The sequence below is a fragment of the Manis pentadactyla genome, chromosome 19 (assembly GCF_030020395.1).
Source record: "Manis pentadactyla isolate mManPen7 chromosome 19, mManPen7.hap1, whole genome shotgun sequence".
In the NCBI taxonomy this organism is placed as follows: domain Eukaryota; kingdom Metazoa; phylum Chordata; class Mammalia; order Pholidota; family Manidae; genus Manis; species Manis pentadactyla.
The window spans coordinates 99,582-112,399 of NC_080037.1; the positions used below are offsets into that span (position 1 = coordinate 99,582).

Sequence of the window (12,818 nt, forward strand, 5' to 3'; positions counted from 1 at the left end):
GGCATCCAGCCTGCTTTTCCAGCCCTGGTCTGGGGTCCAACAAGGGGGAAAAGAAAGCAGACTGACAGATGTTCTGAGACATTCTGAGAATGTTCTTTTCTTTCTTCTAGGACCTCCAAAACTCCAGAAGATGTGCGACCAGCCAAAATGCACACTGGCCCAGCTGGAGGCCAGCACCTACCCCAACCGTTCTGATGGAGACACAATGGGAGGCACATTCAGGAAGGGAGGAGCAGGCGCTGTTTCATGCCCCAGTCCTGACCAACCCATCCGGATGCCTGGAGCAGCAGGACAGCTTCCTGACAAGCAAGCCACAGACAGAATAGGCGGGCTTAGAAGGGGTTGGGGCTGGGGCTGCTCACTGGGTCACAGCAGGACCCAAATAAGTCAAGATAATGCAGGCAACAACTTCTCTTGGCAAAATCCATGCCTCCAGGACCAGATGTGTTGCCCGACCCCCCCACATACACAGCCACGCACAGGTGCTCATACTCTGCATGCATGTGCGTGGCCTCTGCAACCACTTTGAGTGCTTTGAAGAACGAGCAGCCTGGGAGGCAGGAGATGCAGGATCGGTGCCCCCGCCGCTCCCTGGTCAGCAGGGGAGGAGGAGGGTGGGAAGTGATGAACCAGGGGCTTCCTTGTCTCCTCTGGCCTGTCTGACCTCTGATGACACTTCTGGGGCAGGCTGCATGGCAGGATGTGGTCCTTCTGTCACATTCAGTCTGGACCTGCCTCCTCTGGGCTCCACGATGGCCTCACCCAGCGCCCTGCCACTGGTCCCATCCGTCTTTCGCCAGCTTGTGCGCTCTGCTGCCTTCCTCTCCTAGCATGCATCCCTGGGAAGCCTCACCCGACGTGCCCTCCACCAACCATCGTCCAATCCCGTGGCCCGAGCGTGGCCCATGTGTTCTTCACTCTTTCACCTGGATTCCTTTGTTCACATCAGAGTCAGACCCAGGCTGTGGCCTCTTTTCTGCCCACAAGCCCCCAGGCCCCTCCCTGTGCCATCAGGCCATAGGAATGCAAACCCATTAGGATTCCTCCGTGCACCCACCTCACAGAAGCACATCAGTCTACATGGGGCCCTGTAGGCACACGAGGGAATCTCAGTGGCTAAGCTGAATCATGGCCTGAGGCCCGGCAGTAGGCAGATGAGAAGGAGGGGCAGGTGGGAAGCCAGGAGACCTGCTCTGTACCCATTCCACCCATGCACTGTGTGCATTTGGAGCTTCAGGACTTTCATCGGCAAGTGAGAAGGTTGAAGCCGATGACCTTTGAACACCCTGCATCCTTAAAACTCTATATCCAGGCAGGTAGCTCCAGGCTGCATCCTGCAGCAAATGAGGGCCAAGACTTGCCACAAGAAACAGGTCCTTCTGAGCACATTCTATGCAGTCCACATACATCACCTCACCAGATCCTCACAGAGGTCAAGGAGGAATTTGTATCCCCGGTTTACAGGCAAAGACACAGAGGGTCATAGAGGTAAGGCAGCTTGTTCAGACAACAAGGGGGCAGCATGATTAAACCCCAGGCCTGTCTGACCTCACAGCCAGTGCCCACCCCTGCACAGCCGCTCCCCTGTCAAGTGAGGCTGAGGCAAATTCAAACCCTGCTCTCTGTCCCAGAGCCAGTGGGTCATCCCAGGGGCGGGTGGGCTGGACCTGAGGCAGAGCAGACTGGCCTCTCCTGCAGAAGTCCCAGGGCTGGCTCAGAGTGGGGAGAGGGCTGAGGCCATCTAACCTAAGGCACAGCCATTGGGCTCCCGGGCTCCTGAGAACACAGGCTGGTGGGGAAGAGAGCCCACTGGGGGATGTCAGAGCACAAGGGGCCCTGCCCAGCGCATTGCAGACCCTCTTAAAGCCATTGGGCGGGCGTGTTGCCCAGACTTCAATGCCCAGCAGTCATAGGAGGGGACTGGCCCTAAGGGAGAGGCCTGGGCTGTGTTAGAACCTCCTATGTGCCAGGCACTGGGTAAGCCTTCCCCTCCAGCCCTGCTGAGCTGAGCCTTCTGTTGCAGAGAATCAGCCACAAAGGATGTGATTTCCAGAGCAGCAAGCCCAAGGGAGTGGGCATCCCCCAGCTGGAGGAGGGCAGTGAACCACCACTGCCTTTCCCCACTACCAACAGCCCTTTGTGCCTCCTGCTGCCCAAGAGCAGACCTGTGCTTGCACAGCACGAGATGTGAGAGCCAGAGTCAGGCCAGAGGCAGGACGCAGGAGCCAGCATCCCACAGGCCAAGGAGGGGAAGCGAGGGGAAGACGTGAGAGAGGCAAACACCAGTCAGGCCGACCTGGAAGCCTGGAGAGGGAGAAGGGGGCCCTGGGACCTGTCTTGGTCTCATCTCCCTTCCTCACCTCATTCCCTGCTGAGCAGCAGACAGGCAGTGAAGGCAAATGAGGTGGCCACGGAGGAAGACGGTGAGGAATGTGGGCTGCAGTTGAGAGATGGTGCAGGCAGCAGGGTCCTGGGCAGACGAGGGGCTACCGGAGGGAGCAGAGGTTAGCAGCCTCAGCATGGGGGCCCTGCCTATCCAGGAAGCAGCCAAGGCACAGTGGCCTGAGAATGTGGCACAAGACCTCTTGTGCACGTCACCTTCCTGGGACCTTCTGCTGCACCCCACGCTGCCAAAGTACAAAGAACCCCTCAGCATCCCTCCCTCAGGGTAGTGAGATGCTGCGGCCAATGCCCCCTACAGGTAAACAACAGCTTAGATAGGTTGTCCCACTCCAGAGGAAGAGAAACCAGCCAGTTTCTGCATCTGCAGAGGCAGGAGGAAAGACAACCAGGCCTTGTCGGGCCAGGGAGGAGCTGGGTCATGAGCTCAACCTCGTTACCCTGGGCGGGCCTGGACAGTTCCCAGGACTCACATGTGGACTGCAGCCCAGGCGGTCACTCACACAGACACTGAGTGAATCTCCCTCAGATGCATGCCTGTCCCCCAGATGGGCAGCCTGAGGAGCAGAGCTTGGGGCCTCTGAGCACTTGAAAGGCTGGGGCATCTCCACCCCCTGCCCTGCACGTACACACAGTCTCTCAGCTCCTGCCCCACCCTGCTCCCCACACCTAGCTTTGCCGGGTGGCCAAAGGCTCACAGTTTTCCCCCAAAGCTGTCATTATGCTGTGAATCAGAGGGCGGGGGCAGATCTGTCAGATCCAAGCCCCTGGAAACCCACAAGACTGGTGTGACATCCCCAAGCAGGGCCTGCTGCCTTAAGACAGACTTACCAGCTGGGGAGAGGCAGTCATTCCTCCCCCGTGAGGTCAGCGCAGAGCACAGGGCATGGGTGCCCATGAGGGCTGGCTCTCCTTGGGGGAGGAGGGAGGTCGGTGGAGGGTGCTCCAGAGAAATGCACAGCCCCCAGCGATAGGGGGTGACAGTCGAGGTCCTGGGCAGGTCAGGGAACAGAGAGGGCATGGGTGGGGGTATTCCCAAGGCGGGGGCCTTCATCTGCCTTTCCAGGAGCCCCAGCAGCAGTTAGCTCGGCAATGCGACCCATCTGGGGCCAGAAGGAGGTGTCTGTTGGGTAAATGGGGTAAAAACCATGGGTATCAGAATACTTCTCAAAATTAACCCCAGCAATAAGATTTGTCTTCATATTACTCTAATATTTCTTACCTAATTACACTGTAAAGAATTTAAAGAGTTTCATTAAATGATGCCCATAAAATAAGCTATTAGCCAATCATTGAAATGAAAGGCAAGTTGCAATTTGATTTTGCTTATATACACACACATACGAATCACAATGCTAAAATGTGCCATAGTGGATGATGCCAGTTGGTGAGGTTCACCGTCCATTCATTCTTCAACTAGTATTTACAGAGCACTTTTTACATAAGGTGGCTAAAACAGTTTCTGGGGAGAGGGTAGAGCACACACCAGGCAGCCTCTGCCTTACTGAGCTTAGCTTTCAGTGGGAGAGGAAGGAAATAAACAGGTGAACAAATGCAAATAAAAGTGTCCTTAATTGTTATTAGTAAAATGAAGTGTGCCAGAGATAACCCTCCAGGCAGGGTTGTCCGGAAAGGTGCTCTGGCAGCTGAAGCTGAAGGGTACAAACAGCTGGTGCACAGCCATGTGGAGATCAATGTGGAGGTTCCTCAAAACACTAGAGACACCATATGACCCAAGAATTCCACTTCTGGGAATTTACCCAAAGAAAACAAACTCACTGATCTGAAAAGATACATGCACACCTATGTTCTCTGCAGCATGATTTACAATAGCCAAGACATGGAATCGGCCCAAGGGCCCATTGATAGATGAACAGATGGAAGGAGATGTGGTGAATGTAAACCATGGAATATTACTCAGCCATGAAGAAGAATGGATCTTGCCATTTGCAAAAATATGAATGGACCTTAAGGGTATTATGCTGAGTTAAATAAATCAGATAAAGAAAGATAAATATCACATGATCTCACTTATATGTGGAATCTAAAAATATAAAACAAAAAAAACAGAAATAAACTCATAAACACAGAAAACAGGTGGCTGTGATAAGGGAGGGGACTGGGGGTAGGGGAACAGAGGAAGGTGATAAAGAGGCAGAAACTTCCAATTATAAAATAAATAAATCCCAGGGATGAAAAGTACAACAGAGGGAATATAGTCAGAAATATTGTAATATCTTGGTATGGTGACAGGTGGTAATTGTACTTACCATGGGGAGAATTTCATAATGGATACAATTGTCAAATCACTGTGTTGTACACCTGAAACCATGCAATATTGTGTATCAGCCACACTTAAAAAAGAATAGTCTGTCACTGGGATGGGCCTGCTGATGGGGGGAAAGTGGGCTCCGAGTGCTGGACAGGCCCAGGGGTGAGGGGCTCTGAAGCCACAGCAGGGAGATCGCATTTTATTCCAGGTGTACTGGGTTGCTGTCAGCCCTGGAGAAGGGTAGGCTCTAAGCTGAACGATTGCTTAAGCTACTTTTCAGGACTGGTTTTGATAAAGCAGTGAGTGGTTTTGATCTTTATACCTTCATGCATTTCCAAAAAAATTATGAAAAATGTTTCTTTTATCACCATGAAAACAATCTTATTTTTTCATTGAAGTACAGTTGGTGACACTGATTATTTTATAAATTGCATGTTTAATACCTGTTTCCTTGCCTGGAGTGGCCCATGCTTTAGGTTTTTGTGAGCATGGCATTCTGGGGAACTTCCATAACTATAGCCTTGGGTATGTGGCCTGGTCAGCCCCTGGCACCCAGTAGGAGACCCCTACAAGCCTTCTGCTTGACCTTTCTGGCCTAAAGGCTGGCACCTCAGGACGGGATGCTTCCACACAGAATGTCCTGAGAGCAGATGGGCTGTGGGCCAGTGTCCGGGAGCATCCCTGTAACCCCATCCCTTCCTGAGACGTGATTCTCCTGCCCAATACCATATTCCCTGTCCTGGACAACCCATGGAAATATAACTCATTTCATGCCATTGGAAATGAATCTGCCATGCAAATAATGAGGATAAACACATATTACAGGTGGGGAAGTTGAGATTCAGATAAGCTTGGCTCAGGTCTTTGTGCTCAAGTCAACTGAGTGTCACAGGAGCAGCTAAGCCTGCAGAGCACTTTGGCCAGGCAGGAGCTGCATCTGCGAAAAGGAGCCCTGCGGGGTTTTCTGCTTAAGGAGACTGTGATGAGTCAGGAAGGGGCTGGAGGCAGTTGACCAACTTGAGTGGTGAAACCAGTCCATCTCCTCACCCTGGAAAGGAGGCCAGGCAGGGGAATGGTATAAAGGGCACCCAGCCCCTGCCCAGCTGAGCCCTGCACCGGAAGCCTCATCACCACCTTACTGTGCATTAGGTAAGTATCAGCAGCCAGGACTGGGGCTGGGACCGGGGCCATCCTGCAGTGTAGAACATGCGTGGCTGGGGGGGACAACCCAGGTGGTGAGGAGTCCCTCCTGAGCTGCAGTCAACTGGACTGCATGTCCTAGGAGGGCCCAGGTCACTGTGCTGAGGGAAACATGCCCTGGCATGAAGACAGGGAACAGCACAGCCCCTCTTCACTGTCTGTATTTGAGACCAGGTTTTGGAGAGAGAGAGAGAGAGAGAGAGAGAGAGAGTGTGTGTGTGTGTGTGTGTGTGCCCGCACATGTGAGCGTGAATGTATGAGAGAGAGAAGTAAGATGGAGTGCAGCCAAATTCTTTCCTAAAACCATTTCATTTGGGATGCCAGGAGTGCCTTCTTAGGGGCAAGGGGTTCGGGGGGATGTGTGACTCTGGACTCCTGGCTGTGCCGCAGAGCCCAGGAGGAGCAGGGCGCAGGGCAGCAGTGGAGGCCGCCAAGACCCGCAAGTCCAGCTCCACCCCAGAAACCTCCCAGTTGCCCACCCCAAGGCCTGGGGCTGCAGCTGAAGCTCAGGAGGTCGTGAGAAAAGGAAGCTCTGGGTTGACCAGGCCAGTATGCTAATGCCTACACAGGAGAAACCTGAGGCCCAGAGGGGGCTTGCCCAGAGGCAACAAGCATTTTGGGGGGAGATTTATCCTGAGAATGTACCCTGTGACTGGCCCAGTTTGTGCCTTGACCACTCACTTCCTCCCCCACCAGGAGATCTTTATTTTCCTAAGGTCTTACCTCTTCCTTTTATAATCCCAGAACTTATCCTTTCTTTTGTGGTCAGTGGGGGTCAAAAATGAGGGCGGAAACAAGGATGAGGCACAAGCAGGCAAGAAAGGGTGCCCAGCCCAGCATCACCGAGCAGCTGCTCAGACAGACCTCCTTGTCAGCCTCTGTGGGGAACGGGAGGCTGCCAGGAGGGCCTGCCCTGTGCCTCCCGTGTCTACCTTTCACTCTGCTGCTTCTGGGGAACGACAGCCCAGAGCAGTAGGGAGAGAGCCCCCCAAAAGTAAGAGAGGTCACGCTGAGGACAGGCTGCAGATTTTGGGGGACCTGCCCACTTCCTCTGTCCCGTCACCCTCTGACCCTTCCTGTCTTTCAGGTTGACCTAAGCAGTTCCCAAGATGTCCCAGCCACATACTCTGCCAGAGACCCTGCCACCTGCCCTCAGTCAGGAGTCCCTCAAGCCTGTTCCTCCTCCCAGTGACACCCAAAAGGAGCACGTGGCACAGCCAACACCTCTGGAGCAGCTGGAAGGGCAGGAGGCGCAGCAGGAGCAGCTGGAGGGGCAGCAGGAGGCACAGCTGGAGCAGCTGGAGGGGCAGCAGGAGGCGCAGCTGGAGCAGCTGGAGGGGCAGCAGGAGGCGCAGCTGGAGCAGCTGGGGGTGCAGCTGGAGGGGCAGCAGGAGGCACAGCTGGAGGGGCAGCAGGAGGCGCAGCTGGAGCAGCTGGAGGGGCAGCAGGAGGCGCAGCTGGAGCAGCTGGGGGTGCAGCTGGAGGGGCAGCTGGAGGGGCAGCTGGAGGGGCAGCAGGAGCAGCAGGAGGGGCAGCAGGAGGCACAGCTGGAGCAGCTGGAGGGGCAGCAGGAGGCGCAGCTGGAGGGGCATCTGGAGGGGCAGCAGGAGCAGCAGGAGGGGCAGCAGGAGGCACAGCAGGAAGCACAGCTGGGGGTGCAGTCAGCGCAGCCTGCGCTTGTGCCAGCTCCTGGCGAGGTCCAAGAGCCCCAGCAAGTCCAGCCACTGAAGGGAGAAGTCCTGCCCCCAACAGAGCAGGAGCAGCAGGAGGTGTAGTGCCCGCCCCCCAGGATAAGCAGCCACTCTCAGTGTCCCAGAGGCCCTCAGAAGGTTCCGTACAAGTGAAGAGGGAGCCAATGGCCTCACTTACCTCCAGTCCCCAGCCTGGGGGCCCACTCATCTGTGAACGTGCCTGACTCTGTCCTTCTGCATGTCTTCTTTTACGGGGCAGAAGTGGGGAGTTATCCCAGCACCCACCCCTAGTAAACTCAATCCCAGAACCTCTGCCTGAGGAGACAGTCACCACGGGGACCCTGACTTCATCCCAAGTATTGTAGTTGAATGCCTGAGTGTCTACAATAATACAGAATAAACCGTGAAAGTCCTGGACCTTCTTTGCCTTTTTCTCCTCTCTTACTATATGAAAACCTATGTTAGGGTCAAGGGTTGCACATAACTCCCTTGGCCAGTTCCCAGAGGACAGGCATCTTGACCACTCCAATTCTGCTTCCAAAACAAGCCAATCCATTCAACAGCTTCTAAAAAGGAAAGCAAGCCAAGCAGAAAGAAGTTCACTCATGCACCCAAAAGTGGCACTGGTCAGTCATGAAGGGGGGATGAGCTATTCTGCTGGGGGGAGAGGTGCTCCCATCACAGCCCAGGGCAGCCCTCAGGACACACATGGAGCCCGGTTAGCCCATGGCCAAGCTCAGCCCCGTGTTTGCAAACCCCATGAGCCCCTCGTGCAAGGAGGAGACTGGAGGTGCCAGGAAGTGGGGGAGCCACCTGGTCTGGTCCCTTCCTAGGTTTTCTCCCTGAAGAATGGTCTGCAGTAGTCTGTGGACTGCCTCCTTGACTAAGGAGGACCTCAGAAAACCAGTAGGAGGAGGATTGGGCAAGTGGGGAGAGGAGACACTCCCAGGGCTGGTTTCTAGTGGGGACAGGGACAGCGTCACGACCAAGGAAAGGCTGGGCCAGCTGGAATCATGGAAGAACCACTCCGAACAGGCCGGGGGAAGGCAGGGTCAAGGCCACTGCAGCCGTTGCCCCACTATGTTCCGCAGCCTGACTGCTGTCAGCCCATAGGCTGCGGGTCCCCTCCTTCCTGGGACAAACTCTGCTTAACCTCTTCAAATCACCCCCCTCAACTATTGAGTGACAACATCAGGCAGGCTGTCTCTAGCCACCCTAAGCTATGTTCACCACAGGCGTCCACACGGCCTGACTTAACAGATCTGAGTGGCACTTAGCCTCCCTTCTCCCACCCGGTGACACGCGCCCTGTTCCCTCCTCAGACAGTGGGTCTTGGACGATGCCCCAACACTCACGGAAGAAGACACAGGTGTTCCTCGTTCCTTCCAGTGTGCCCCCACTGAGGGCCCTTCCTGTGGGCTGCCTGCCGCAGCCCCAAGCCTGGGCTGAGATGACCTCTCACCTGAACTAGGCAATGGCCCTTGGCACTGCACCAGCCCCCATCACACAGGACAGGGCTTTCTGCTTGAGTTTCCAACCTGACCGCATCACTCCAGGGGTTAACACTCACCAGTGGTTCCCAGGACAGCCTTCCTTGACTTACCACGGGTTACAACCTGATAAATCTATCATAAGCCAAAGATTAATTCAATACATCTAACCTACTGTACATCACCGCTTAGCCTAGCCCACCTTTAACCTTGCTCACAACACTTACATTAGCCTACAGTTGGGCAAAATCATCCAACACAAAGACTGCTTTTAAATGCAGTGTTAAAAGTCTCATGTAATTTATTGAATAGCTTCCTGACAGTGAAAACACAGAACAGCGGTGTGCACGCAGATGGTGGCAACCACAGTGGCTGTTTGCCTTCATGGTCCCACGGCTGATGGAGCTGGTGCCCACTGCCTCTGCCGAGCATCACCAGGATATATCGGATCACCTATTGCTAGTCTGACAAAAGACCAAAATTCAAAGTATGGTTTCTATCAGAGATGTATCACTTTTGCACTATCTGAGCTGAAAGATCCTAAGTCCAGCACTTGTAAGCTGGGGACCATTTAGAGGAGGAGAACACAGGCTCTGTCATCCTGACAGGACAAAGGTAAGAGGACGTCTGCGTAGGACTGGGTGGGAAGATTGGGGGCAGAAGGGAGAGTAATCAGAAACACCAGAGTTTGTGCAAGTTTCCTCTGAAGTTTTGGGTTTGGGATTTTCTACTAGCCTTCACTTGTGGGAAGAGTATTGGCTCAGGAATACTAGGAACAGATCTGCTAGTACAGAGCTTGCTCTCTGCACCCGGCTGTGCACAGGTGCTGGGGCCAGCGAGGCAGCATAGAGACGTTACTGTCCCGAGTGGCTGGCTCACTCCAGTGCCCGTAGTGCTCACCTGGCCTCCTTCCTGCCCCGACCCCCAGGGCACACACCACACTCAGCTACTTGTCTCCTCAGCCTCTCCTTAGTTTTGATACCTTGGCAATATGAGTGGTACTGACCAGGTATTTGGTAGAATATCCCTCACTTTGGGTTTGCCTGATGTTTTTCTCATGCTTAGACTGGAGCTATGTATTTCTTACACTTCCAGAAGCTAGGAGGTCTGAGAACAAGGCGCCGGCAGATTTGGTGCTGGGTAAGGCCCTCTTCCCACCGCAGACAGCTGTCTTCTCACTGTGTCCCCACGTGGAGGATGGGGAGGGAGCCCCCTGGGGTCTCTACTCTGAAGACCCCTACTCCTGACAGAGCATCTCCAAAGGTCTCAACCCCAACACCAACACTTTGTGGGTTAGATTCTTGGTACAGGGTTTTTTAGGGGGACACAGACACTCAGTCCATGTCAGTGGTTAAAGTGTAGACAGAGATGCTGACTCGGGTTGGTCCTTAAACAACATTTACACAGTGCCTGGCACAGGGTCTGGCAACCGAAGGGAATGGTTCATCCAGCGCAGCTGGGATTCCAGATGTGGAGTCCTTTGTCTTGGCGCCCAGCATTCACTATCCTCATTGGTCCATTCATACACACTTGATTTCTTTCTTACGTACCACTCACTGTGGAAGCCTTCTGCATCCTGCAGCCCATGCAATCCTAACGACATGAAATGCAGATAAAGGGTGCATGACAAGTACCAGGAAATCTTGGCCGACACTGACTGACTAATCAGCTGAAGCAATGGCATCTGTTGGGGTGTAAGGAAGCCTTCCTAAAAGGGCCACAGTGATTGGCTCTTGGATTACCTGGTCTTGGGATTTTCCTGGCATGGAGGAACCCCTGGTACAGGCTCTCCCAGAGGACGGCACCGGGCTGGCCTGCAGACTCCCAGAGGCCCGGGGTCTCTTGCTTCCCTCTGGTGTTATGATGCAGAACTGCAAGAAGTGAAGAGGGACCCCGCCTGCGGGAGGCTCCCAACAAAGCTTAGTCTCCAGGCACTTGCGATGCTCCAAGGAGGCTGTGATGGATAGGAAAAGGACCCAGAGTGATCAGGGGCTTGAGACACACGCACGTACGAGTCTGCTAACACAAACTGCTGCCGGTTATCGAGCATCAGTCACAGCGTGACCTCATCCTCCCAGCACCGCACCAGGGTATCAGTGTGATCATCCACCTTACCTTCCAGACAGAGAGACTGAGGTTCAGAGAGGGTAAGTCTCACACCCAGGGTCGCAGCTTGTCACTGAGGTTCAGACCCACGAATGTCTGCATCCACAGTCTGTACCCATACATGTGCTTTGGGGGCTCAACAAGGGAAAAGCCCATGGAGAGTTCGTGGGGTCTCAGACCACCTTCCTGGAGAAGATGGCATGTGATACGGGCTTTGCAGAATGAGCACCAAGAGCTGAATACCAAAGGGGGGCGGAGGGTCCCAGAGGGAACAATGTGAGTGGGGATGGATGGGAAAAACGCTGTGGGTTCCGTGTGGCTGGAGTGTGGGAGGCAGAAACACATAAGAAGGAAATGCCAGCTGGCCGGATAGCATCTGGGCCCTTCCTACGTCTCTGCTACGCACATGAGGTGGCTGATTATAGACAGACAACCCCACCAGCCCCAAGCAGCTCTCACCGGACAGCAGAGACACCCCAGACCTGCCAGGACCGCCAGGGCTGAGGAGCTGGTCCTGCCCACGAGAAGGGGAGGGGGCACCCCTTCAGCAAGAGGCCACGCGAGCAACGTCTGTCCTCTGGACCTTAGCAGGGAGTATGTGCTCCAACGGGGTCGAACGCACTCAGGTGGACAAAGAACCTAGTTTTCAAATTGAGGCACCTTTTGAAAAAGTTGTCGTGCACAAAATGCCACAAAGCGGCCTGAACTGGGCCTCAGGAAAGCGTCACCACTGTCACGTTACCCGTGCTCGGTTCCTTCTTGGCTGGACTGAAAATAAAAGCTGAAGGTAGAATCACGCCCCCCAGGCTCTGAGAAGGACCCCAGATAAGGGAGAGGGCAGAGGCCTTGCTCTACCTTGGCTCTGCCCACCTTCTAAGAGCAGAGTGGCCTCCTTCGGGCAAAACTCAGGTCAAGTGTGCCCGCTCAGACCCTGCCGCAGCCCTGCGCCCCATGGTGCTCAGTACCCACCCAGCTCTCTGAGCTCACCTGCTCCTCATCCACCCCACTCTGGTCAGACAACACCCACCAGCCATCGAGACCCCACATCAGGCTGCGCACAGTGCTGTCCACAGGCCTGTGTGACCATCCTGCCATCGTCCAGGCCCCATACAAGGCCTGCCGCAGAGGGGCCTTCTGTGCCATCCTACTGAACATCACCCCATTTCTGCACAGCCCTCAGGACTCACCTGAGGTTGCTACTCTCTGATTTGCCCTTGGCTGGGTAAATGCTTATCTGCTGTCTTTCACCTCGGATGGGAGCTCTGAGTGAGAAGAGCCAGGGGGCTTGCCATGTCCCCTGAGCCCTGTGAGCACAAAGTGGTCAGGACAGGGGCTGCACTGAGGAAGCACTTGCTGCTGCTTTGGCACACAACTCCCTGTGAGCCGGGTCTCTGTGACGGCCCTCCCCACCCACCCAGGGAAGGGCAGCAAGAGCAGGCCCCACCCAGCAGCACGTGAGCCTTGAATCTTCCCAGTGACCCCATTCTGGGCGTTCCCTCTGATGCCCAGTTCCCAGGCTCCTTTGGGCTCTGTTGGATTGATGGCGGCAAGAAGGGTAGGGGTGAAGGGCCGGCAGAGTCAGGTAGGACTGGGGGCTGTGGTGGGGAGGGAGGACTTCTCTGAGCCAGAGGGGTCAGTAGGGTTGTCTCCCAAATCAGG

At 54.9% G+C, this 12,818-nt stretch overlaps 1 protein-coding gene across 3 annotated transcripts; it reads left to right on the forward strand.

Moving 5' to 3' along the window:
• Positions 1–5,669: 5,669 nt before the first annotated feature.
• Positions 5,670–7,980, forward strand: LOC118920461 (involucrin-like). 3 transcript variants are annotated; one of them, XM_057495140.1, is made up of 3 exons: positions 5,670–5,821; positions 6,960–7,344; positions 7,402–7,980. In XM_057495140.1, exons 2-3 carry the CDS (start codon positions 6,982–6,984, stop codon positions 7,645–7,647), a joined length of 609 nt encoding a protein of 202 aa, XP_057351123.1. In that variant the 5' UTR covers positions 5,670–5,821; positions 6,960–6,981; the 3' UTR covers positions 7,648–7,980. The 3 variants fall into 3 exon arrangements, with proteins under 3 accessions (XP_057351123.1, XP_036757262.2, XP_057351122.1); XM_057495139.1 differs by adding an exon at positions 6,263–6,417 and having other exon boundaries at positions 5,747–5,821; positions 6,960–7,980; XM_036901367.2 differs by having other exon boundaries at positions 6,960–7,980.
• The last annotated feature ends 4,838 nt before the right edge of the window (positions 7,981–12,818 follow it).